This window comes from Mixophyes fleayi, chromosome 3 (genome assembly GCF_038048845.1).
Source record: "Mixophyes fleayi isolate aMixFle1 chromosome 3, aMixFle1.hap1, whole genome shotgun sequence".
NCBI lineage: Eukaryota > Metazoa > Chordata > Amphibia > Anura > Limnodynastidae > Mixophyes > Mixophyes fleayi.
The window spans coordinates 318,513,416-318,537,402 of NC_134404.1; the positions used below are offsets into that span (position 1 = coordinate 318,513,416).

Consider the following 23,987-nt stretch of genomic DNA (forward strand, 5'->3'; position numbering starts at 1 on the left):
CACGACTCCAACCTCTATGGTGAAAACAATCGTGAGCGCATACACACTACATGATCAGAAGGTGATTGGAACAAGATTATTAAACAGTATGACCAACCAAATGAAATGATCTGCACTTTGGAACTGCTGTCGTTCATCGTGTGAGTATACACACTAACGCGATATGCGGCCTAACAGTCGCTTATCGGGTGATTGGCCCGATAATTGCCTGAAAAACCTCCAGTGTGTACCTAGCCTTACATATCTGAATGAGATTGTTAAAAGCAGGAGGATTCTGGGATAACCTTATTCAGACCATGATGCGAAGCATAGTACAATTACATGCTAAGAAGTGAATACACTTTTTAATTGAGCTAAAAAAACATCCACAGCTGTAAACGTGCTTCTGAAACAGACGGTGCTAAAGGGTGAAAAAAAAATAATCACAACTCTTCAATGTTATAAAACAAAAGTTTATTTTGCAATACTTTTATCAGAATGAATTGCATATCTTTGGTAAAAATAAACTTTATAAACATTTCCATTAACAGAGGTTAGCATACAAAAACTAAACATCTGTAAACTATTTTATGTTAAGGAGAACGGTTAAAGATGGGGGGAAAGAAAAGTAACGTGTGTAGGGGTGGAAGGGGGGGGGGGGGCTGTAGAGGGAGGTGTCAAACCATTGGTTGTCTACTGGCAGTTTTATCTATACAAACCTATACACCTTTTCTAACAAAACATAATATTTAAACAAATGTTTTACATTGATCAGAAAGTATTTTGTTACAATTTTAAATAAATAGTAGATACAATGACTTGGCAACCACAAATTACTTATATCACTAAAAGAATGGCAACATAATACTTGTAATGTAAGCACTTATTTAGATCAAAGTAAGATAATAAAACAGAAATAATGGCACTGGCAGTTACTTGTAAAGAAAGGGTCTCAGCTTCTCTGCATAAACATTTATGTACATAAGCCAAACGATTCTTTAAAATATTATAAGTTTGTTTGCAATTATTTTGGGAACTCAGTGAAAATTGTGCTCCAAGACATGAAACAATTACACAACCTTTAAATATCCCTGCAGATTCAACTCCCTCAATAATTATTTTTTATTGAACGGCAAAAGCGTTTTATAGTTAACAAGCTAACAAATAAATGTAACTTACTACTATCTGATCACAGAATATGAACCCCTTTATAAGTCATTAATATTTCCCCTAATTACGACAGCTACACTATATACATGCGAATAAACGTTTGGATAAAGGAGCCAAAATATAATGAAAGATTGGAAGGCGTTGAGAACAGGTGCAATTTCACACCCACAAGATGATATTTTTATCCTGCATTATTACAGGATATAGTTCAACAACAAATATCTATTTTGAAAACAAGAGACCATATTCACACATGATCAGAATATAGACACACATATAGGGGGAATTCAATTGCCTGCGATGTAGTGCACGGACATCGTGCTGCGCACATTGCTGGCAATCACAGTAAGAATCTCCGCTCATTTTTGGTGCAAGGAAAAACGAGCAGAGATGTTACAGAAATCTCCGCCAAAGTGTGTCCGGGACGTCTGTGAGACACTTCGCGGTTAATTGAGGCCCCTATATTGTAGGATTAGGATGCACACTGCAATAGCATGGCAAATACATCTGTCCGAAGCAGCAATTAATTGAATATAGGGATTATAACAATTTTAATATATCTTTCAAATGAAATTAAACACAATCTGCCGCAAACCCTAAAAGCAAAGGAAACATTTTTTTTTTCTAAATGTACCAGTAAAGCTGGGTACACACTACAGAATTTTTCACCAACTTTTTATGCCGACCAATTTTACATCCGATCGATGGTCCGATCGCTCGGTCCGTGGACTGCATACACACTAGCCTTGTTTTAGACGGTAAAGGGAAGAGCAGCTGTTCCGTTAGCAACTTTTTACTACCATGTTGTCATGAGCAATTACTGTAATTTCGTACTCACTGTTGTGAATCGGTCGGAAACTTATACACACTGCACAACTGAAACGAGATTGGAACGAAAATATTTAACGGTACGACCAACCAAATGAGGCGACAATCGTCCATTTGGGCAGACTTTCGACGATCGCGTCACTACACACACTGACCCGACTTTTGAACGAGCGGTCGTATGTCGGCTGCTTGAACCGATTATTGCACAAAAACTCGGTAGTGTGTACCTAGCTTTAGTCCTTAAAATGAAATGTTGCGTTTGTCGATAAGCTGATACAGTCTAGCAAAGTAGACCCAACCCAATTCTACAGCTCAGAAAACATTGGGAACCATCTCTGTGTGTACAAACACTAAGTCAAATGATTCTTCAGAGTTGTAACATTCAACAGAACTCCTTGATAGACAGCAAAACGTAAGAGACTCTGGTCAAAGGATACCAACCATACAGACAGATAACGCACTGACAAGTTCGATTACGTTAGAGAAACATGAGGAAAATGTTTTTTGAAGTTCCCACTTAAGTGCATGTCTGAGCTGTAAGGGAAGGTCAATGATTGATGGAACATTTATAAAAATTGAGGCATAGCTGATGAACAAGTTGACTATAGGAGCTTCCTTCCATATAGAGGTGCATCTAACATCACTGCCTACTTGATAAGTTAAACAGGTACCTGACATTACCCCTCTCTGCTGTGGGAAAAGCATTTTCAAAAAAAGGTGTTGTAAAAAAAAGGTGTTGTAAGTCATAACAGATCTGTTATTTCTTGTAGCTATGATTAAAGTAATCACCACTTTGGTTACTATGAGATACACCACCTTTTTTTTTGCACAGTTTTCAGACACAATCCTTAAACATCCCTCTTCAACAATGAGTGTTGCTAGTGACTCCCCAATATTGTTTCGCTAGTGTAAATATAATGAAATATAATAAAATGTGGATGTAATATTAGCAGAACAAAAATGGCAGTGCTCGTAACTGATGAAAATAATAATAATCTGGCAGAGTCAACATAATCAGCTTAAAACGGTGTTTTGTTTTTTTATCCTTGCTATAAATGGCAGAGTGAAATTGCTTATGTACGTACGTAGTAAAATTCCAGGCAGCAGCATTCAGTTAAAGATGACGTATACCCTCTGAAAAGCTTTGTTTTCTAAACGCATACACTAGGATGTCAAATATTTAAAGACCATAAACAAATCCAACTGTTCACCTGGAATGGAAATATATGAAGAGTGTGCACGGGCTGTTTGCATCCTCTCCAGGACAAAACCTTACTGTTCAGTAAAGTAACAGAACTAGTTTTACATACTCACAGGCTCAATAAAACAAGTCTATTGTTACTCTTTATCCATTCACCGTCACACAGGAATGAGACATATTTGTAACAAAAGGTTTCATAATATCTAAAGATTAATATATCAGTAATAACACCTGAAAACAAGTCATGGATATCAGAAAAAAAAATAATAACCTTTGCTTTTAGAATTAAATTACATAGATTAAAACTTCAGCTTTTAAATGTTGCAGCACTTAATCTCTGAAGCACAGACACATGAATAGATATTCAGAACTAGCATTCACACTCTGTAAGCTCTAGTTCTGACTCCTTTCATCACTATGCGTCACATGATGCGACTAATAAATGCACATAAAGTTAACTGATTTGGTAAACAAAAAAAATACATTATAATTATGACAACTGCTTTACCTGCTTTGATGTATGTTTGTTGCAGACGTTATTTAACGGGAAGATATAGTCATGAGTATTTACACAAAACAGGCAGTAAAAAATTGGTAGATTGTATGCAGAGAACATATCCTCACTTAATATTTACATCTATACATGTGTTGAAGGAAGCACCCAAAATAGCGCAATTATAAACTGTAGCCACTATAAACATGAACCTCCCAGTAATGAATGTACAATTTCATATAGTTCTATTATACCATATGCTGCTTAAACTAGCACAGTTTAACAAAAAAAAAAAAAAAAATGTCAGCGATGCTAATTATAATTATACTAATAATAACACAGCTTTAAATTGTTCTAAGTAGGGGGGAGACATTGCTGGGTGGCACAGTAAGAGACTAGAAAACCTGAAATGTGTCACCAGGTGGGACAGTCCATTAGGAAGCATCATGTACTTAATATCTTATATGGCACTTCCTCATACGCAAAACCAGAGAACGCCCTACAAGTAAAGAAGCAATATTCTAATGCGGTGATGGGGTGCATGACACTCTCACAGTCTGGTATAGTAGTGCTGTTGAGGACATTTCTTATGGATTGCTACCTAGACATATATGAAGGATGAACCTACAGATGGTAAGAAAATAAAACTAATACAGGCAGCTTTAAATTTAAAAAAAAAAGTAAGATTTGTGGTCAGGTCCAGGATTACAGAGCCTCAACAGCCCTTCTATATGCCATGGTACATGGCATCTCTACAGTCTGTGAGATGACACTACAACACATCAGCGGGATTTACTTATGAGCCTCTACATTGTGTGTAACACGAAAAATGACCGTACACTTCCTACATAAAGAGGAAAAATAGCAGGAGAAGCCCACAGATGTAGATTCAGAAGTTACTACTGGCAGGTGCTTTCTGAGGTTAAACCTACACCTTTAGCTGTTAGTTACATAGAACATACAGTTTGAAAAGTAGCGATTGTTTTTTACTCAACAAAGTCTGGGGAGTGGAAATAAATTATTAGCCACTTAAATTGTATATACACATTCTGATAAGCATTATTTTAGCTTTCAAAACAGCCGTTACAAATGTACACTAATTTAGAGCGAAGCCTTCAACAGCACACAAACGTGTTATATTATGGTTAATGCTTCAAAGCAATGTTTCACCAGTGTCTAACTAGCATGCAGTTACTCTGTACTCTACTTTTACAAATGGAGTATTTCAAGAATCATGCAAGGAGATTTATCTCTGCCGCCAGTATGAGGAGAAGGCAAACGTAACCATGTGGAAGCAGTGAAACACACAGGGTGGATGGAAACACGCAGACCAACATGGTATTAGCAGGTATAGAAGAAAACCGATTTCTAAGTCCACGGCGCGATAAACATTCAGGATTTGAGAGACCACTTTTTATGATTGCAGAGGATGCTACCAGGAACATTAAAACGTCTTTTCTTCCATTCACAACAGGAGAGGAGGAAGCTTAACATTTCTTTACAAATATTATATTACTTATGTGCATCATGCACCTTTTTTTTTTTGTTTTACTGACTACAATATAAATAGTTGGCAAAATTAATCACTAATACTGCAATTTTTCTTTTTAAATCACTTCGTTGTACGACGGCCAAAAAATAAGACTGCCCGTACAGCAATGTCAGAAGGTTGCTTCGCAATTCAAGGAATGCTTTGCGGCAGGTACATTTCATTTTTATGAATTTAAATAGCTTATTTTTGGGAACGTTGCATATCATGCATTTCTGTTATAGTATAAAAAGGGAATTAATCTAAGGCAGTAATCTTGGGGGGAGAGAGCCACAAAAAAATAAAAATAAAAATCAAGCTTGCAAAAATAAAAGCAAACATAATAAGCCTCAAGTCTTTTATGGCTTTGATCTCCTAAAGGAAAATATAACTTGAATATTGCCACATTTTGAGTGGATGGGGGAGGAGAGGAAAAAAATATATATATATCCAGGTAAAGAAAAAAATTGCAGACTGGCAGAATCACTATTTTCTATGCTTTTGTGACTGGGCTTTAGCAGTTTTTAGAAGGGAATCTAGACATGTGCGGATTCCAGCCAAATGGAGAAGAGAACCGGCTGCCTCTTTCAGCTCATCATCGATATCTTGGCATGCTTCTTTTCTCAGCTTCTTGCCATGCAAATCTTTGCCGGAGGAATTCATGCAGGGCTGGGAAGCATAGCCGCTATCTGCAAGTGCGTCTTCTTCATAGTCAATATCAGTGTCATCCTCGCTGTGGAAGCCTTCGCTGCCGTCACTCCCCGCCCGGCTGTTCTTAGGGATATATTCGTACACTTCATCAACAGAGGACAAGGAAGACACGCTGGAGCGGGATTCACACCGTTGAGAGTCTGTGCCACTTGCGCTGTAGTTGTGATCCTCCTTGGGATCGATGTTAATGATGGCCGAATCGTTTTCTTGAAGGGTTAGATTAGTACAATGTTTGAACGCGCTGCTATAATTGCGCTTCTTAGGCAACACCACCTTCAGAGGCTGAGATTTCTGGCCTAAATATGAAAACAAGTATAAAAAGGTAAGTTGTGGCAATATAGAGAGCCCAATAATCATTATAAAAGCATGCAGTCATATATAAAGAAACGTATCTACAGACAGAACATTATGACCGCATTCACAGTACAAAAGAAATTAAACAAAAACCTCAGGAGATTTGCTTTTAAGGGTATTCTGAAACATTCAGAAAATCCAGTGCAAGTAATATTGGAATAAACGCTATGTGCCACATGCAGAATTGCACAATGTTACTGCCTGTCTGCAGAGATGCTTTGATCAACGCAGACAGAGAAAGGAAACGTGATGAAGCTTGGTTTCCCTTACACAATTATGTCTTGTTTTTCCCTACCCATTTGCCTTTTTCAGCTTATTGTAATGGTCTGTGGGACTTGTGATGGTGGCAGCCAGAGTGAATGTAGATAAGGATTCCCCCTACACAGTGTGCATTGATTTTAAATACACAATATATAATTGATGGCTAATAGTAAGCACAAAACAAAAAACAGTCTTCCGCACTTCTGCAGAACGGTCATGTCCACATTAATAAAAGACCAGACCAACGGGAAAACTATTCAACCGATGTTGGATCAGGTGTTAAAGACAACCAAGATTTTGTTAAATAAAGCTTAGCCCATCAGTATATACATCCAGTTTGTCTTTGTCAGTAAAATATTCGGTGATTTTTACCAAAAATGCATGATGTGTAATATTCAAATAAAAGTTATTTATATAAAAAAAAACAAAAAAAACCACAACAACAACAACAACACACACAGAGAGTGCGAGGCAAAAGCACTCACCATCTATTACATCCAACTTCACATTTTCTTTGATATTGCAGCAAACACCTTTATTAAAAAAAGAAGAAATCGGGAGATTTAGACACAGCACTACATAAAGCAGAAGGAACACAGAGCCTACACTGTGTGCAGAGAGAACTAGTGTATAGCATGCAGCTACAATATAGCAACCTAAAGACATAATAAAAACTTAATTTGTAACACCGTAGCACCCATATAAAATTTTGCGTTTTATTTTCTGTTTATTTGTTTAAAAGTGTAAAAAAGTTGTAACTACTACAGTACGCCCATAAAGCAGTTTCATCAAATTGTCCACAATTTTAAGATTTCTGTAGAACCACTCAAAAGTTAAACACAAAAGCCCCAGATAATAAGTTGCTAAAGGATTATTAGTTGCTTTGATCGCCGCTTTGGACAATTTACATCATAATGTCGTCCAACACACCAAAAAAAAAGAAACAAACAGTAAATGGGGATGTGTTGTGACCATAGGGATTAGTCTTCTGTAAATTACTGTGCGTTATCCATCAGGACTGAATGGAGAGTGCATTATAAAAATAAATAAAAGTAATGAAACTTTAGATATATACAAGACCATACGCATGCTAACAAGATAACAAGACCTTCGGCACAGAATGTGCAGTGGCAATGTTAAATGGAATCAATGTAAACAATCCTTGTATGCCAGATGTTTGCAGATACTTATTAAAAACAAAGTGTAGCTAAAGTTTAATGCAAAACAGCTTTTCTTTATCTGTTCCAGGAAGTTTCAGGATGTAACTGCTTGTTGGAGGGGGGGAAAGGAAAGTAATTCTTACAATCCAATGCTTCATGCTTGATAGAGCTGTTTAAGAGCATCATTGCAGCGGCAGCATCAATGTCAGAATCTACAAGAAAGAGGACAAGATCTTGCATATTAGGTTTCACCATTCAAAACACACTTATTCTATACCATAGCTTTTACACCAGCCATATATACTGTGCCCACATCCCTTGTCTGATCACATGTGACAAAACATTTAATAATAATCACTGCTGGATAAGAAATGGACATGAGCAAAAATAATGGGCTTAGTTCTGTGATGTAAGTCATTAAAAATGTACAACTATCTTCAGCAATTTTAAAATAAATTCAGAGATGTGTTGATAGCCTCAAATAGGTATATTAAGTAGCATAACTTCAGACTTTGAAATATTAATTTTGTAGCCTGAGAGACCACCATAATGAACCAGAACCCCGGACAGGCTAGGGAGAGATGTTCTAGGCTGTTGGAGGGTCAAGAGGACATCATCAGCCAAGAGATAACTTGCTCTCAAGCGCCTCTTTGTATTGAGGATGTGAATCGGGTCAATTGCCCTCCTGGTGTTATCCCTGGCCCCTACCTGATCATATTGGACTAGGAATGGGAGTACCAAATTGAGACCATTTGCAAAAATTTTAGCGCACAACTTCCAATCATATTAAGAGAAATTGGACGGTAGCTAGCGTTATCATTACCATCTTTGTGGAACAATGTTTCCCAGGGATTCCCTTGACCAATGTTTGACAGGTTCATTTTAAACCCTAAAAAACATATGCTGAAATGCATCATAACCAAAAAAATCTCCACAATGACTTCAGTTGGGAAGCACTGCTTCAACACAAGATTTAAGCCTTTGGTGACCCCCATAACCCATTAATATGCCTAATTATGTGCCGCCATAAGAAGATCGCACAATATCAATATAATCCTAGTGATTTAGTGATGTGACCAGGAAACTTTAACACACTGTTCTGTGTAACAAAGTTCCTCTTCCAGGGAATCCCCAGTGACAAAGGTCAGCATGGTTCCCTGGCCAGAGCAGAAGCCATACAATTATTAGTAGCTCTGTATTACTTATAAAGTATCTGGGAACATGCACAAACATGTATTAGGTCTATAATACCTGTGTGAAGTGGTCTGTATGTGCCTTCATGTACATATACATGATTAGAATAAACATTTATTAACGTGCCCACTGCAAACATGAGTCAACATGATGTACCATGCATGACCTGTATGTCTGTGAATACTTGTTACATCCCCATAATTTAACCATAGGAGATTATGTTATACAGCATATGTAAAAATAAATGAAATACCTTTTGCAGAGTGTCCTTGTGTCTGTTTCAAGGCAGAAGATAAACAAAGTGGAGGTGACACGCTGAAAGAAATACAAAGTACATGAAAAGCAGCAATTCATCTGAGTACAATAAGACACAGTACAAGCTGTCTAAATTAAAGTACAATGCTACATGCAAGTGTAGAAAACAATGAAGGGTCAGAACAGTAACAGTAGGACAGTGTTGCAACCGAGAAACAAGCCGGTTTAGTTACGTTAAATATATTTCCCTTACACATTAAACTACAACATGTTGTATATGTATATATTTAATACATAAGCCACATAGTGCCTCACAATTAGATCCAGCTCTTCGTTCTCCTTTTGGTTGATGTATATTTAGCTGGACAGTAGCACATCAGAACTTAAAATATATGAAAAACAAAGATCCTTAAAGGGAAGTTAGAAAATAAAAAAAGTTAAAATGAGCAAACTTGGTCCTATGAATCAACTAGCGCGCACTAATCCTAACAAATCTGTTTAGTTACATTGTCAGGCTGAAAGATATATGTGGTTTGAACCGTTAAACGTCACATCATACCAGCCCCAAATCATTATATTTCAGTGTGTGGCCAACCAATAGGATCAGTGGCAGCATAGCTATAACTTGTGTAACTGGATATTGTGAAAAGCAGATAAAAAAGCACTGTAGCTGTTATTTAGCAGTGTGACTTAATCCAGAGTGTATAAGTGCTGCAGCTATTCAACTGGAGTTGCCAAAAATCGCTCTCAAGCTATAACCTCCCCCCCACCCCCCAATCGTTTTCACCAAAACATTTCAGTTATTCCAGGAACCATTAATCCACTAGATCACAAGTGTGCCTGTTTCAAGCACACCCCACACCCACTGCTAGTGAGGAGGACAATGGGGCATGGTGTGGTGGATTTAAAAAGACTAGGGGGTATATTTACTGAATTGGGGGTTTGAAAGAGTGGAGATATTGCCTATAGCAACCAATCAGAGATTCTAGTTATAAATTTAGTATATTCTACATAATAACAGCTAGAACGTGACTGATTGTTATAGGCAACATCTACACTTTTTCAAACCCAGTTTAGTAAATATACCCCTAAGATACTGAAAACTCCTGAGCAAAAATCAATGCATCACAATCTACTTAAACAAGGGGTAGACCAGCTACCAGCTAGATTCCATCTTCCTAAGCTTCTTGAGGTGGGAATAGGACAGAGCAGTAAATCTTCTTACAGTATATCACCTGTAATGACGGCAGCTTACCTTGTAGGAGAGGCAGGGGGGGTGTATAACGCAAGCGCTGCAGAGAACGGCTGCTTCTTCAGTGCTTGTACAAGGTTGGGTTTATACTCTGGGTCAACACACCATAAAGATCCTTTTCCATTTACCTAAAAGAGCAAAGGTCAGTTTTAGCAACTAACACGATATATAAACTTAGTTAAAACTCCAGAATTAAATGTTTTCACAACTATCATATTTGTATAAATATTATATTTGATGGGATATTCTGTAGAAACATTTAGCTCACCGACATCAATCATTGTGAGAGCTACCGAGTAAAGGGGAAAATGTCACATTAACAACACACATAACCCGTTATGGCGTGAAAATAACCCAATTTAATGAACTGCATATGAAGAACAAGACATGCCTGCATAGCTGAATGTCACATGTTCTTAAATGATATATAACAACTGCCTTATTAAAAAAAAAGTATCTAGTTCATAAGTATCAAAACATTAAAATACATTAACATAGACCAAAACAGTAATAGTGCCAACAGTACTAGTAAGGAGTACAAAATATATATTCTCCATATATATCTCTATATTTACATAGAACAGGCTTTAAACCACCTGCTTTTTACACTACATTTACGGACGCGCATAAAGAAAAAAATAGATAGGTGAGGCCTCGCTTCCTAACGTATAAGGGTGCTGCCACAAAATGGAAGCTATACAATGTTCGAGGGGAGTCCACACCCTCAAAAATAAAGCCTAAATCTGGTAATTTCACAAGACATTACATATATACATTTTTTTGCTTTTTTAAAATACGCGCTTTTTTGCGGGTTTGAAAGGGCTCAAAGACTCGGACATGTAAACTAATAGTGATGATGATTGTGAAAAGAGCTATTGCAATACATTAAAAACAAATGGTTATGTTTTTAATATGCATTTGTCTAGAAAAGAGCACCTTAATCTTCAGTGTCACCCTAGATTTAAGCCACTGGGGTTAGAACAACCTGTAACCAATCAGAATGCTCACAGTAGCATAAGAGGTTTGTGCTGATCCTATGGGATGCTGTGATGATGTTCATCTTCTTACCTGTGCTCCTCATCTCACATGATGACCAGGCAATGAGAAACTAAGGCAAGGAGGAAGCTACAGACTTACAGATAGTGGAAGAAGTCCACAGAAGCAGAGAGAAGTGATGTGTGGGTCCCTGTTAAACTGATGTGGGGAGACGTTGCAGTTATAGACATCTCTATATGAAACAAACTTTACATATTAAGCTTGTTTAAATTAGCAGGTTTCCTAGAGTCTCTATTCGCTTGGCTGGTTAACAATTAAAACAGTAAAAATGCCATAAATCCTTTGCCTAAAACTGTGTCCTTGGCAATAGTTCAACAACTAAGCAAAGCGCTAATGAGAGTGTCTGGTTGCTGTAGGATACAGTACCTGTTTTTACACAGTTACCTGTGCACCACTTTTCCTTAGCGTCCCAATGTCTAATAGAGAGGAAAATAACCCCATAAGTTTAGCCATTTGACAGTGAATAACTACAAACAGATCCCATCTCATTCTACTGCAAAGAAACGAGGACTGTTTTGGGGATTGATATTTCTAACAAAGATACACGACTTTTTGCTTAAATCACTTGATGTCATTTGCACGTAATGCCAGTGACAAAGCAGAACAGATACAGTTGAAAAACTAGAAAACAAAACCAAAAACACATTTCTGAAACAAATGCAATGCCTATAGCTAGACTGTGGTGTTAGTGAAACATGATAGTTAATGTATTTTGAAATGTAGATATGTATACTTTAAAAGGATTACCAACTTTATAAATATATATTTCACATCAATTAGACATTAACGTTTACATTAAAGATACTGTTTCTAATATATGTTTCACACAATTCATTCCCTAGGCAGCAAATATTTGTAAAAAGATCAAAAGCACATCAAACAATACAGGCTTTTCAAGCTGTTCACTTAAGAGGGTCACGAAAACTAATTTGGGGATGGGAAGCGGGTAATTTTAAGATTGATTGCGAATATCTTCTACTGCTCTCAAGCTGAAGCTGCCAAATCCTACATCGCTATTTAGTATCAAAAATGTAAGCTATTAGACCACTTCGCAACAAATATTGAAAACAATTGTTTGACTGCTAGAAGGAAACATCGCGACAACACGACATAACGCAACAAATCTTATTTTCTAAAATAGCAGTTTTGGTCCATCTACTATATAAAAGCCTAGTGGCGTGTGTCTGTGTGTGAGAAAAAAAAAAAAAAAAAAACAAGCTGCAGCGCCACCTGCTGGGCAAAGTTATAGACTGACCTACTAAATTCTTAGTGTGTGTGGGGGAAAAAAAACTCAGAAAGGGCTGAAATTTGGTATACTAAGATGTTTTTAATTTGTTGATTTAATTTGTTAATTGTTAAAAGTGTATATATATATATATATATATATATATATATATATATATATATATATATATATATATATATATATATATATTTCTTGAAGGAGAAGTGACAGTTGGGAGTGGTTGGTGGTTGCCGGGGGTGACAGTGGGGAGTGGTTGGTGGTTGCTGGGGGTGACAGTGGGAGAGGAGTGTGATACTCAGGACTGCTGAGAGAGATCCCTGTGTCTGGATAGACATCTGAATAGATGTGGCGATAAAGATGAAGGATGAGGTAATGGAGAAAAATGATGAGGTGGTGACATGTGGACAACACCACGTTAAAAAAGGGCGCTTGCGTCGGGAAGTAATGCTCTTCCCCTGATGAGGCCTGGCCAAGCCCCAAATGCATGACAAGAACCTTTTTAACACCTTAAGTAGCTTGATTTGACAAGAATGCATGATTATCATGCACGGGTTAACTTGTTTAACAAATAATTTGCTAATATATAAAAACTGCTATACATTACAAACCGGAACCACTGCAGCGCTGGGTGACCCTGTTTGTGTGTATGTATGTGTATAACATGTGGGATATAGTATGCAGCATTGGTAAACATAGTACTCTTCATATTTTCAGTTCAAATATGATGGTCCTAAAGATACAATGAATACATTTTGTTTGCACCTCCATGAAAGGATGTTAACTCATTAGTTAAACCTTTAAAGATTAGTATCTGTTTCCAGTTTGGCCAAGCCAGCAGATCCCATGTGTGCCTGGTAGTGTGAGCAGCAGTTGACACCACCCACACATGTAGACTATGGTCAGGTTTACACACATTCCATAGAATGGTCTTCTCTATTTCACTTGGATTATTTTTAGACCTTGAAATCATGTTATTGCCACAAATACACACATGGCGATACTGGATCAATTTTCCGAGATTACTGCATGTGTGCCTAACTTTATTTGGAATTTGTTTAAGGCTAAGTGTTAATATATAATAAGACTTTCAAATGGTGTGTAAGGAATAGGCACATCAAATGCAGACTTCACTGATAAAAGACGTTAGATAGAATACAGCAACTTATCTCAAATAGATTGCTAGGTCATGTGTAAAGTCTACCAAAATTACAGTCACATGAGAAAGTACTCCTTCATACCAGTGTGGTTTTATTTTACATATCAGGACATACATCATCATCTAGCATGCACAAAGTCCTATAATTTGATAAAATATAATCTTATTAGCATAACATGTGAACGGATGGGCTTACTTCACCACCTGATTTGTTGGGGGAAGGACGACGACAGGATGTTCTTCCTGCACACCTCATCTGGGTCTCTTTCTCACGGTCAGTAACAAACTGCTACTGACCACTCCTACTGGTGTCACCTTGCCACCACACACTTGCTGACTGCGAATGCCAAATGTGCAATAGTTGTAGGACAATCTCTCTGCCACCACTAGGCTACTTCACATCACCTACAGCCACTTACTTCTGGGGTAGATGGTATAGCTGCTACAGCGCCTCTTTGCTGTGGGCTGTCTGGTAGCGCCGGACTGCTTACTATGGATCAGGACTGCTGAGTAACAGACAGAGCATTCACACAGAGGCGAAGTTCAACACAGGACAGCCGGGGAGCGGATTATGGTGTAAGCTCTTGTTGGTCACAGGATATAGCAGGCAATAGGTATCAGGCAGAATCTTCAAGCACTGATGTTTATGTGCTCAAGGGGTCCTTAAAAGGACCATTACACGTTGGTTGGATGTATTAGTGATCATCCAGAATTGAAGATGGTATAATACATTACATAGTCAAACAAAGCTCTTTATATACGGTTTCTGACAAACATTTTGGCTGGGATTAAATAACCCTCCTTTCCTCTCTGGCACCACAAATTGAGATATTACATCCTGATCCTAATCATTGAATGTAATATGTTCTCTAAACCTGGATTTAAATGTAATTTAAACTTAACAAAAAGTTGCATCAATCTGTGATTTCTCTAAGACACAGGAAGAATGTCTAACCCCACCATGCTTTCAGGCTAAAATGGATTTTGGTCACACACGAATGAAAAGGCCTAATTAGCATGGGATTTCCTTTCTTCCAAAATATGCCTACTGCATCAGAAATCAATATATTTCGAATACAAAAATCAGTATATTTGCAATGATATACATCGGGACACTGTGCCAATAATTGACGTAAATTTTTAGAATAAGTTATTTATAAGTGATCCAGCCACATAACACATTTATTCCATAATAAATAAGCCAAAATGAAGTAGTGATGTGTGAAAATGCATACCCCTCGATTCAGCAGCTTGTAGAGAGACACCTTTAGCAGCAGCAGCTTGAAGGAACTGCTTTCTGTAGGAGATAATCAATCTCTTATACCCCATTCATACTGCACCAAAATCCCGGGTTTTTGCCGGGGCGAGCTCAAACGACCCGGGTCTTGGTGCAGTATGAATGGTACAAGTCAAAAATCCCGGGTCTAAAAACCCGGGTCTTCAACCCGGGATTTATCGAGGGGTAATTCCCGGGTCGGACCCGGGTTGCCTGCACTATGAATGGTGCAACCCGGGTTTTTCAACCCGGGTTGCACAGAGAACAAGCTGATTGGCTGTCTGCCTGTCTCTGGAGGATGATGTCATCGGTGGGAGCCCGTGGAAGATTCGAGAAGGAGTTTAGGAGAAATGGTGGAGTGCAGATCAAACTGAAGCTCTGGTGATGACTCCCACAAATTGCCAGGGCACAGACTTGTGCAGTATGAATGGGGTCAACCCGGGAAATTCCCGGGTCCGAGGTGCAGTATGAATGGTGTTTCTGAGCTGGGACGCTCCGAGCCCCGGCAAAAACCCGGCTTGAAAATCCCGGGATATTGCCGGGGCGGAAGTATGAAAGCGGTATTACATAACATTTGAGGAATTCTGGGCCACTCCTAAAAACACTGCTTTAGTATATTGATGGCATATATTTATACACAGCACGCATAAAGTGTCATCACAGAATCTCAATAGGGCTGAAGATTGGACTTTGACTTGGCCATTAACAAACAAGAAGAAACAATAGCATTTGATTTATATACCACACAAATCTATAGCTGAATCACTGAGAAAGAAGATTTCATGGTGAACTTGATGACTGCAAACCTACAAACCAAACCCAAACACGAACTTGCTTGACAGGCAGTATTTGTCTTTTTTTTTAGTTTGGCTGTGATATCCTGTCTGTGGTTTACGTCAAACAATGCATTGTGCATTAAGACCAAACAACTCCACTTTAGTTTTGTCCAGAGGACAATGTTCTAGAGGCATTGGATTTCATTCAGATGCTTTATAAACAGGAGTCGTACTGAAAGGTTTATCTTTTGGAGAGAAGGGGTTTTCCCTTGGCTAGCCTTCCATGAAAGTCATACTTGCTCAGCCTTTTTCTGATGGGTAGACTCATGAACTTTAGCATTCAACATGAAGACAGAGGCCTGTAGATCAATGGATGTGGCTTTTGGCTTCTTTGGATTCAGTCTGACCTGTAATTGAATTTGCTGAGACACCTACTCTTGAGAAGACGAAGATCACTTGACTATCATTTCCTGGCTCAAATTACCTTCTTTATTGATATGAACACTGTGAGGATGTACTTACTCTTCCACACATGGCTTCTTCATGTTTGCCTATTTTTTGTTGAATAACTATTGGCAGCAGCTGTGTGTTATTTGTCACGTGACATCAGACATACAATTTTAGGACTTTGCAAGGGACTAGAGGATTGCAGATGTGTAAAGAAACAAGTGTGAAATAAGGTGTACTTTCTTTGTCACATGGCCGTATGTACTAGTATTTTTTTTATTTTTTTTTAAATAGTTGATAATACAAGTGATGTCAATAGGAATATAAAGTTTTGCAAATAACATCTGCATCAACTAATGTATAATGTCAAGGAGAACAGTACTGTGAATTCTACCAGCAGCCAATAATACTTAAACCTTCCATCACACTCTCACATCTGGGGCATAGCATTCATTTATTTTATCAAATTTGCTCCATGTCTAATTAAAACTTGTGTATTAAGGAATAATGTACCCCATACTGGATAAAGATATTAGAAGATGTGAATAGACACAACCTTCTGCTCTTTAGGCGGACTGGTCTACAAAGAATAAAAAAACAAAAAACACTATACTGGGCCATAGTAGACAAACTCATAAAATCCAGAACGGATATTCAGATTACAGATTACACTCTATACTTCCTTCTACCTAGACCCATACCAGATACCTTATTTCACTCCAACAAACTCCTAAAACACATAGTAAGATTGTAAGCTTGCGAGCAGGGTTCTCTTACCTCTGTCTGACTGTATTACCCAGTTTTGTTTTATTAATGTTTGCTCCAAATTGTAAAGCGCTACGGAATTTGCTGGCGCTATAGAAATAAATGTTGTTGATGATGATGATGATAAATGCGGCCAAGTGCCAAATTGCATCCCACTGGAAATATGCAGACTCTCCTCCTTTAACAGCTACAATCAATAGCATATGTTCCATTGACAGCAGGGAACACATCACAGCTACTCTACAGAAAACCCATAACACTTCAAAAGTACACGGGCACGCTGGACAAACTACTTTGAGGTGGAACCACCATTGAATACTATTGGATTCTTCAGTCATGAAATTTAACCCCAGAGGAAGCAACCAACCCCCCCCCCCCCCCCCCATCTGATTCATTGCTCCAAGTTGATTGTTTTGTGTGTGGACAACACCACTTCCTCCTTACACACCCCCAGTTGTATCTCCTCCTGTCACCCTTGTGTTCTGTGACCTTAATAAATGCACAAAGTATAGAATAAATGCCTGAAGACATGTGCTTTTATATGGTCATATTCTTAAGTTAATGTACAACCTATTAGAATAATAATGAAAACAATGCTACACACACTAATATATATTGTGTGTGTGTATATATATATATATATACACACACACACACACACACACATACATACCACACACACACCTCTATAAATATCAGTGAAGGAATGGCACTCTTAGGACTTGATTACATTAATCATATAAACCAGAGATGAATAGATTGTGTATTACAATGACGTGTGCAATAAGTGATCTATGTATATATGTGGGTGAGCTTTTGGTATGTATTCGCACAGTCCCTTAGTGGAGCGGGAACACAGGCTGGTCTCACATTACTAAGAGCTGAAGAACAGAGCCAGCAGAAGGAAGTGCTACCATGACAACACAAACCAGACTGTTATCTGAGACCATAGTTAGACTTGCAAGTGTACAGTGACTTTATCTGCAGCTGGGAGGAAGCACTTCCAAATATAGTGTGTGTAATAGTCACTCTTAACTTTACAGTGAGAACTCCATCTTTTCCTCATTTATGGCAGGTAACTGATCAGACACATACTCAGGTCATAAAATAGGGTTCATAGTTTTGAATGCATGAAAAATATGATTTAACTGGCCAACGTTGCCTAATCAAATCACTACATCTCTCACACATGCATGCTGGTATTAACAACAATGACCAAGCACAAACCCTGTTCTGTTCAGTGACACACAAGAATACAGTCCGTTATTTATGTAATTCCAAGATACAAGCTAAACAATTGACACTAAGCAAGTGTTATGGAGTTTTGTTCAGCAATCTGGTGAGATAGTTTATTAATCCTTGGTTTACTAAACATGTCCTTTATCATGATATATTTAGGAAACCTGGCAATAACTGAATTCTAAGTTAGACTAGGTATGGTCTCTAACATTTCAATTGTTCTAGCAAAATGGAAAACAAAAAAGCTTCTAAAATGAATTAAATTTAAAACCACTTTACAAAAATGAGAATGCTATGTTCAGTAATAAAGGTTGCTAATCACTGAATGGAAGGTAAATGTGCAATATTTGAGGTTACAGAGATGAATGGCTTTTTTCAAAGCTCAACATTTAACTCTATATATAGAGTGAGATGAACCTTCCTATGTAAGCTGTTATCATATAGCTGACACCACAATCTTTCCATAGCAGTTCAAGCTGCAGCTCACCTTCCTAATCAGTGCTGTAAAGAGAGTATAGATTTTAAGGTGATCCACAAATGACAGCTGTAACATACATTTGCACGGATATACAAATTATTAATAACTTACTCCAAGTTCTTTAGAAAACCCAGAATTACATAACATCTGACAACTGAAGAAAGGTTGTGCTCGTTTGTCTTTTCTACTGTACTTGGGGTAGTGGACATTACAAATTCAACTTTTACTTACTTTTCCGTGACTGCGTTCGACTTTGCGAAAGCATTTATTTAGTGAAAGGTTGTGTCTGACAGAGTTCTTCCAGCCAGTTGGGGCAGTAGCAAAATATGGAAACCTGTCAAGGATCCAGCTGTATATTTCTTTCACAGGCAGGCATTTGTTGGAAGAGTTCTCGATCGCCATATATATTAGGAGGCTGAATGAATAAGGAGGTTTTGAAGAGGCAGAAGACTTCTCTGGGTTCCGACAGCCTGTTGGGGAAATGTCTCCCTCGATGTCATACAGGGGGTTATTTGCTGCAAGCCCCTCGCTCCCAAGGCTGAAGTTGTTCAGCAGATTTGTACTCTCGTGAAGCCAGTTCAAGTTTGTCAGCTCTTCATCTGCTGAGCTACAGTCCACTGCAGAGGCCTTTGGCCTGGCAGCACCAACCTCTTCTGGCAGACTACCCATTGTCTCAGTCGGACTTAATCCTGCAACTTTCTCTGCTGCAGGAGTTTCTACGTTCTTATCTGGAGTCATTCCCGTAACCGGACCCATGCGGTCTTATCACTCTAAGAAAGACAATGAAATAATTACGTTACATCAGACAAGTCAGAAAAATTGGCAATTAATGTGTTTTTATTATGCATCTAACACACTGTTCCCTATGTTTCACTGCAGCTATTACTAAAAGTGGAACGTTCATAATTCCTTTGATTGGTGAAGCTACACATAAGCATCTTCAAAAGATAAGTCTACCTTTTATGCATTGTGTCTTTAACGCAAGCAAACCCAAAGAGTACATTTTGTTAATGGATTCCCCTGATAGGTGCCAGAGTGTTGGGTACATTTTCTAGTACAGTTTCTCAAATATATTTTTAGATTCAAATTTACCCTCTGTCTAATCACGATATGCAGGCATGGGCTCTAACCTATAAAACCAACATATTCTCATTCACATAATTTGAAAGCCGCAGATGATGCAGCAGATAGGTTGGCTAGATGCACAACGTATATGGGGATTAGAAAGCAATTGTTAATGAACTCTACAAGAATCTATAGAAACTCATAGTAATATATAGAAAGTCCGCTATCCTCACTGTGATATCCCCAGCTACACCCCTGTATGTGGATCCATCATGCTGTACAGTGGTGCATGTCTAGACATTGGCTTTGTGGCTTCTTAGAAGTAAAAGGTGACACCCAGTCCTGCAGGAGAAATGTTGACTGTTAAACCAATAAAAAAAAAGTTTTTTACTCCAGAGTAAAACCTCTTAAATTAGTAATCATATTCTGCAACTTAGAATTTAAAAGGTTGGATTACTCTTAGTTGATCACATTTAATGGTTAGGACACACTGAAGCAGCAGTTGTTTCTGGCCAAAGAGGGCAGCACATGATTGGATGCGAGAGTCACATTATTTCCTATCTAATCATATGATACCCTCTCTGGCCAGGAATACCCTGCTGCTTAAGCCTCTCCTAGTGACGGCATTAAATGATGTGAACGTTCTATGGTTTGCAATCATCTGTATCACAATATAACAAAGATATTTAAAGCTATTTAAAGAAAAACTTTAAACAGAAAAAATTATTTTACAGTCTACACAAATGTATTAATAATCTATATGGGTTAAGATCAATAGCACGTTCAGCAGAAAAGCCAATAGCTGAATGTAAAAACACACACAATACAAAAATACAATCCATAGGGAAAATACAGTGGTAAAAGTGACTTTGGACTTGAGGACTAAGAGAAAACAGCTCAACAGCACACTGCTTTTACTTTACTAGCAACTGAAAACTAGAAGCATTTTTCCCCAGCATATAACCAAAATGTAAAATAGACTGGTATGTGTATATCTATCTATACACACACACACACACACAATAGGTCCCCGCTCGTATGACTTCACTGTTATTGGGACATACATCATTCTCTATTCTTTAGGTATTGCTTCACAAGTTAAAATGTGGCTCTTCCATGGCCAGCCTGCATGTGTGTTATAAACCAACACAACTTCAACCTCCCCCCACTTCCTGTTGTCAATCCCAAAGGCTTGGATAGTTCAATGTAATTTTAACTTTTCTGACATCTAGAAGTACTTTTTAACTAATGCATCATTGCTATTAATGGAGTGAGGAGACTCCACACTTAAACCAATGTCATTTTACGTTTAACGCACTCAAACCCTCTGTTGAAGGAGTATGGCATTCATACAATGTACTCTACCCAGGCTACATTAGACTGGATATCAAGGAGCATAGCCCTTCAAATATTGCTAAAATAAATCCATTGTAAACAACAGAAGAGCACAGCAGTGAAGTTCAGTGTCCGTTTAAATACCGTTTTATATGATGGAGGAACTGGGGGGGGGGGGCGGGGGGCCAGCCTTGTCGCATTTGCTTGATTTATACAATAGAAAACAATGACACTGGGATGCAACAACAAGCTGTCTGAGCAGTCTGAAAGACAGAAAAATACATAGCCATATGGCCACTCGGCTGACCTCTCTAACAGACATTTGGATGATGCGAAATGGACACAATTCCCATGACTCCTTTAAACCAGTCTCCATTACGTTCAAGTACTCAACGGCGATGCACCAGCGCTAAATATACCCGATGCGTTAAAAGGATGTAGAATAGTAATTTATCTCCGTTACATGCTCTGCTACAAAACAAGCTAATCCTTTAATTTACAAAGCATTGGGAAATTCAAATATTTTCAAAACGCAAACCTTGGGTTATCATCAACAACCCACTAAACACACACAACATACCCTTACCGAATTACCTTATAGAATCCTTAACCATGTGTGACCCAACCGAGAAAACTGCATTGTGCTATTTACCTATAATATACAATATCCTGCTGTGCTATTCAAAGACGGCCAGTAGTTACACAACATATAAACAAGGTATATCCTTGCTGTGTAAGCAGCTGCAGTGAAAGAACATTAGCAGCTCATCTGGACTGTTGACATAAGGAGTTTTTTAACAATTATTATTTATTTTTTTTTAAAAGGACAAAATTAAACACTATTCCTAAAACATAATGTAAAGTTACCGTACAAGTAAATGATACTGTGTATTTTTTCTCCAAATGCACTGGTAAAACCAGTTACAAGGGTGCACAGACAATTTATTGATAAGTGTGTCACAGCACCACAACCCTAACTGACCAATGGCAATGTACCTGTGTTAAAATAAGTAATTTACTACATTTCAAAAATATGAATTGGAAAAAAACAAAAACCTACTACCCAACTTTCTGGGTGTTTTCTTTGGACCTTGGAATGAGACTTCTTTTATTTCCCCTCCATGGATAAGGGTGAAAGTGACGACATCTGAAGTAAGATTCTGTACACCCTACAAGTTGTAGTCTGTGTTAGTGACAACACAAACACCGTACTGTACAACAAAGCTTTGCATTCTTTGTCTACGTTTTCCCTTCAGAGAGCATTGTCCATCTCACTTGAGCAGCTGCTAAGATTGGAGGTCAGATTTGAATCCCAAAACGCACAGCAAAAAGCCTAGATTTGATTACAATGCAGCATGTGAGTATCCAGGACAACTGAGGCATTAGTGTCTTTCATTCGGCTGCTTCTTAGTCAAAGCTTCAGGCCACACTAAACTGTTGGATGTAGGAAAAAAAAAAAAATTGCAGCTGCTGGTCTTTATCAAAGCATGACAGATTTTTCTCCATGTACTTAACATGTGTGAATTATATTACTGCCTGCATCTCATCGTACGGTAAAAATATTCAGGAGAACAAATTTAATTGAAATACAGAACAAAAATTAATTTTGCAGTGAACACATTTAAACAAATAACAATAAAAATACATTTTCCTTTAGGTGTTAAGCTAGAATACCAAAAGTAAAATTGTTGCTAGCATGAACTAAAATAACAGCATTCAAGAAATTCTTCTCTTTATAGTCAGTATTTTTAATGTTTATGCATGTAGGATGTGTCCAGACAGCTGTTTTAACACCTTAGTGTAAAAGTAACCTCACATCCTCAAAACCTGTATAGTCATCTGTCTTTATAAACATGGGGTAATTTTATTCCAGACTTAGCATAACATTGCATAGCAAGGTTTTTAGTACTTGTGGCCATGAAAATGAAAAGTTGAAATGAAATGGATGTAAAAGGATAATATGCACATTGTTATGACAGAGCAGATTATAAAAGTTTCCAGCTCCTTAGACTAATGAAGACAAGTGTTATATAGCCTTCTCGGTCTTACCCTTCATTAAATGCACATGTTCAAGAAAGTAGGAGATCTTATTAAAATTGAGAGAATAGAAGTTTTTTTAAAAATTAAATTGATTTTGTGCAGAATTAAAGAGTTCCAACAAGGGAAATTCAGGTGTCCAATCAGACAATGTTTGTATAAAACTGCACTTCCGGATCACTAGTATACACGGTACAGGAGGATCCACGTGGGGGTATCAGGAAAGAGAACAGGCCACCAACACTCAGCGATGCGGTATATCCTCCATTCAGAGATGGACCATCATCTTCTGACCATCTGTTTAACGTGCACAATTTGGACTTATTTTACATTTTCAGGCAGATTTCCAATACATTAACATAAACGATTGAAAAGGTTGTGCTTATATGAAATCTCCTGTTAAATAGTACTTTTCTTCTGTGTGAGTTTCAGTCTCTTATGTCTCAATATGTGATTTGTAAGGTGCACCTCCATTTTCACATGGAATAGATACATTGTTCAGTAATAATTTGGATTTTCCACTGCAGTTCTGTTAATAAGTATTACCTTCCCACACCATTACAGAGAGCTGAAGTGTCCTGATGGGATCCGATAAAAGCTTTAAAGAGCAGACTCCACAAGCCATCCATTTCAGTGTATATTCAGTGCCTTTTCAGTGTGTATATTATACACACACACACTAATATTAATATAATATATATATATATATGCGCGCCACCAGTCAC

At 37.8% G+C, this 23,987-nt stretch overlaps 1 protein-coding gene across 2 annotated transcripts in view; it reads right to left on the bottom strand.

The window, feature by feature from the left end:
* Positions 1-436: 436 nt before the first annotated feature.
* FOXN2 (forkhead box N2) overlaps positions 437-23,987 on the bottom strand; it is a 45,275-nt gene continuing 21,724 nt past the window's right edge. For both annotated transcript variants that reach the window (XM_075204104.1, XM_075204105.1), the window contains exons 2-8: positions 19,057-19,595; positions 10,390-10,514; positions 9,133-9,194; positions 7,829-7,897; positions 7,011-7,058; positions 2,299-6,206; positions 437-2,257 (exon numbers count right to left, since the gene is read on the bottom strand). In XM_075204104.1, the coding sequence (XP_075060205.1) occupies positions 5,686-6,206; positions 7,011-7,058; positions 7,829-7,897; positions 9,133-9,194; positions 10,390-10,514; positions 19,057-19,581 (1,350 nt within the window). In that variant the 5' untranslated portion in view covers positions 19,582-19,595 and the 3' untranslated portion in view covers positions 437-2,257; positions 2,299-5,685. The remainder of the gene's footprint in view (positions 2,258-2,298; positions 6,207-7,010; positions 7,059-7,828; positions 7,898-9,132; positions 9,195-10,389; positions 10,515-19,056; positions 19,596-23,987) is intronic.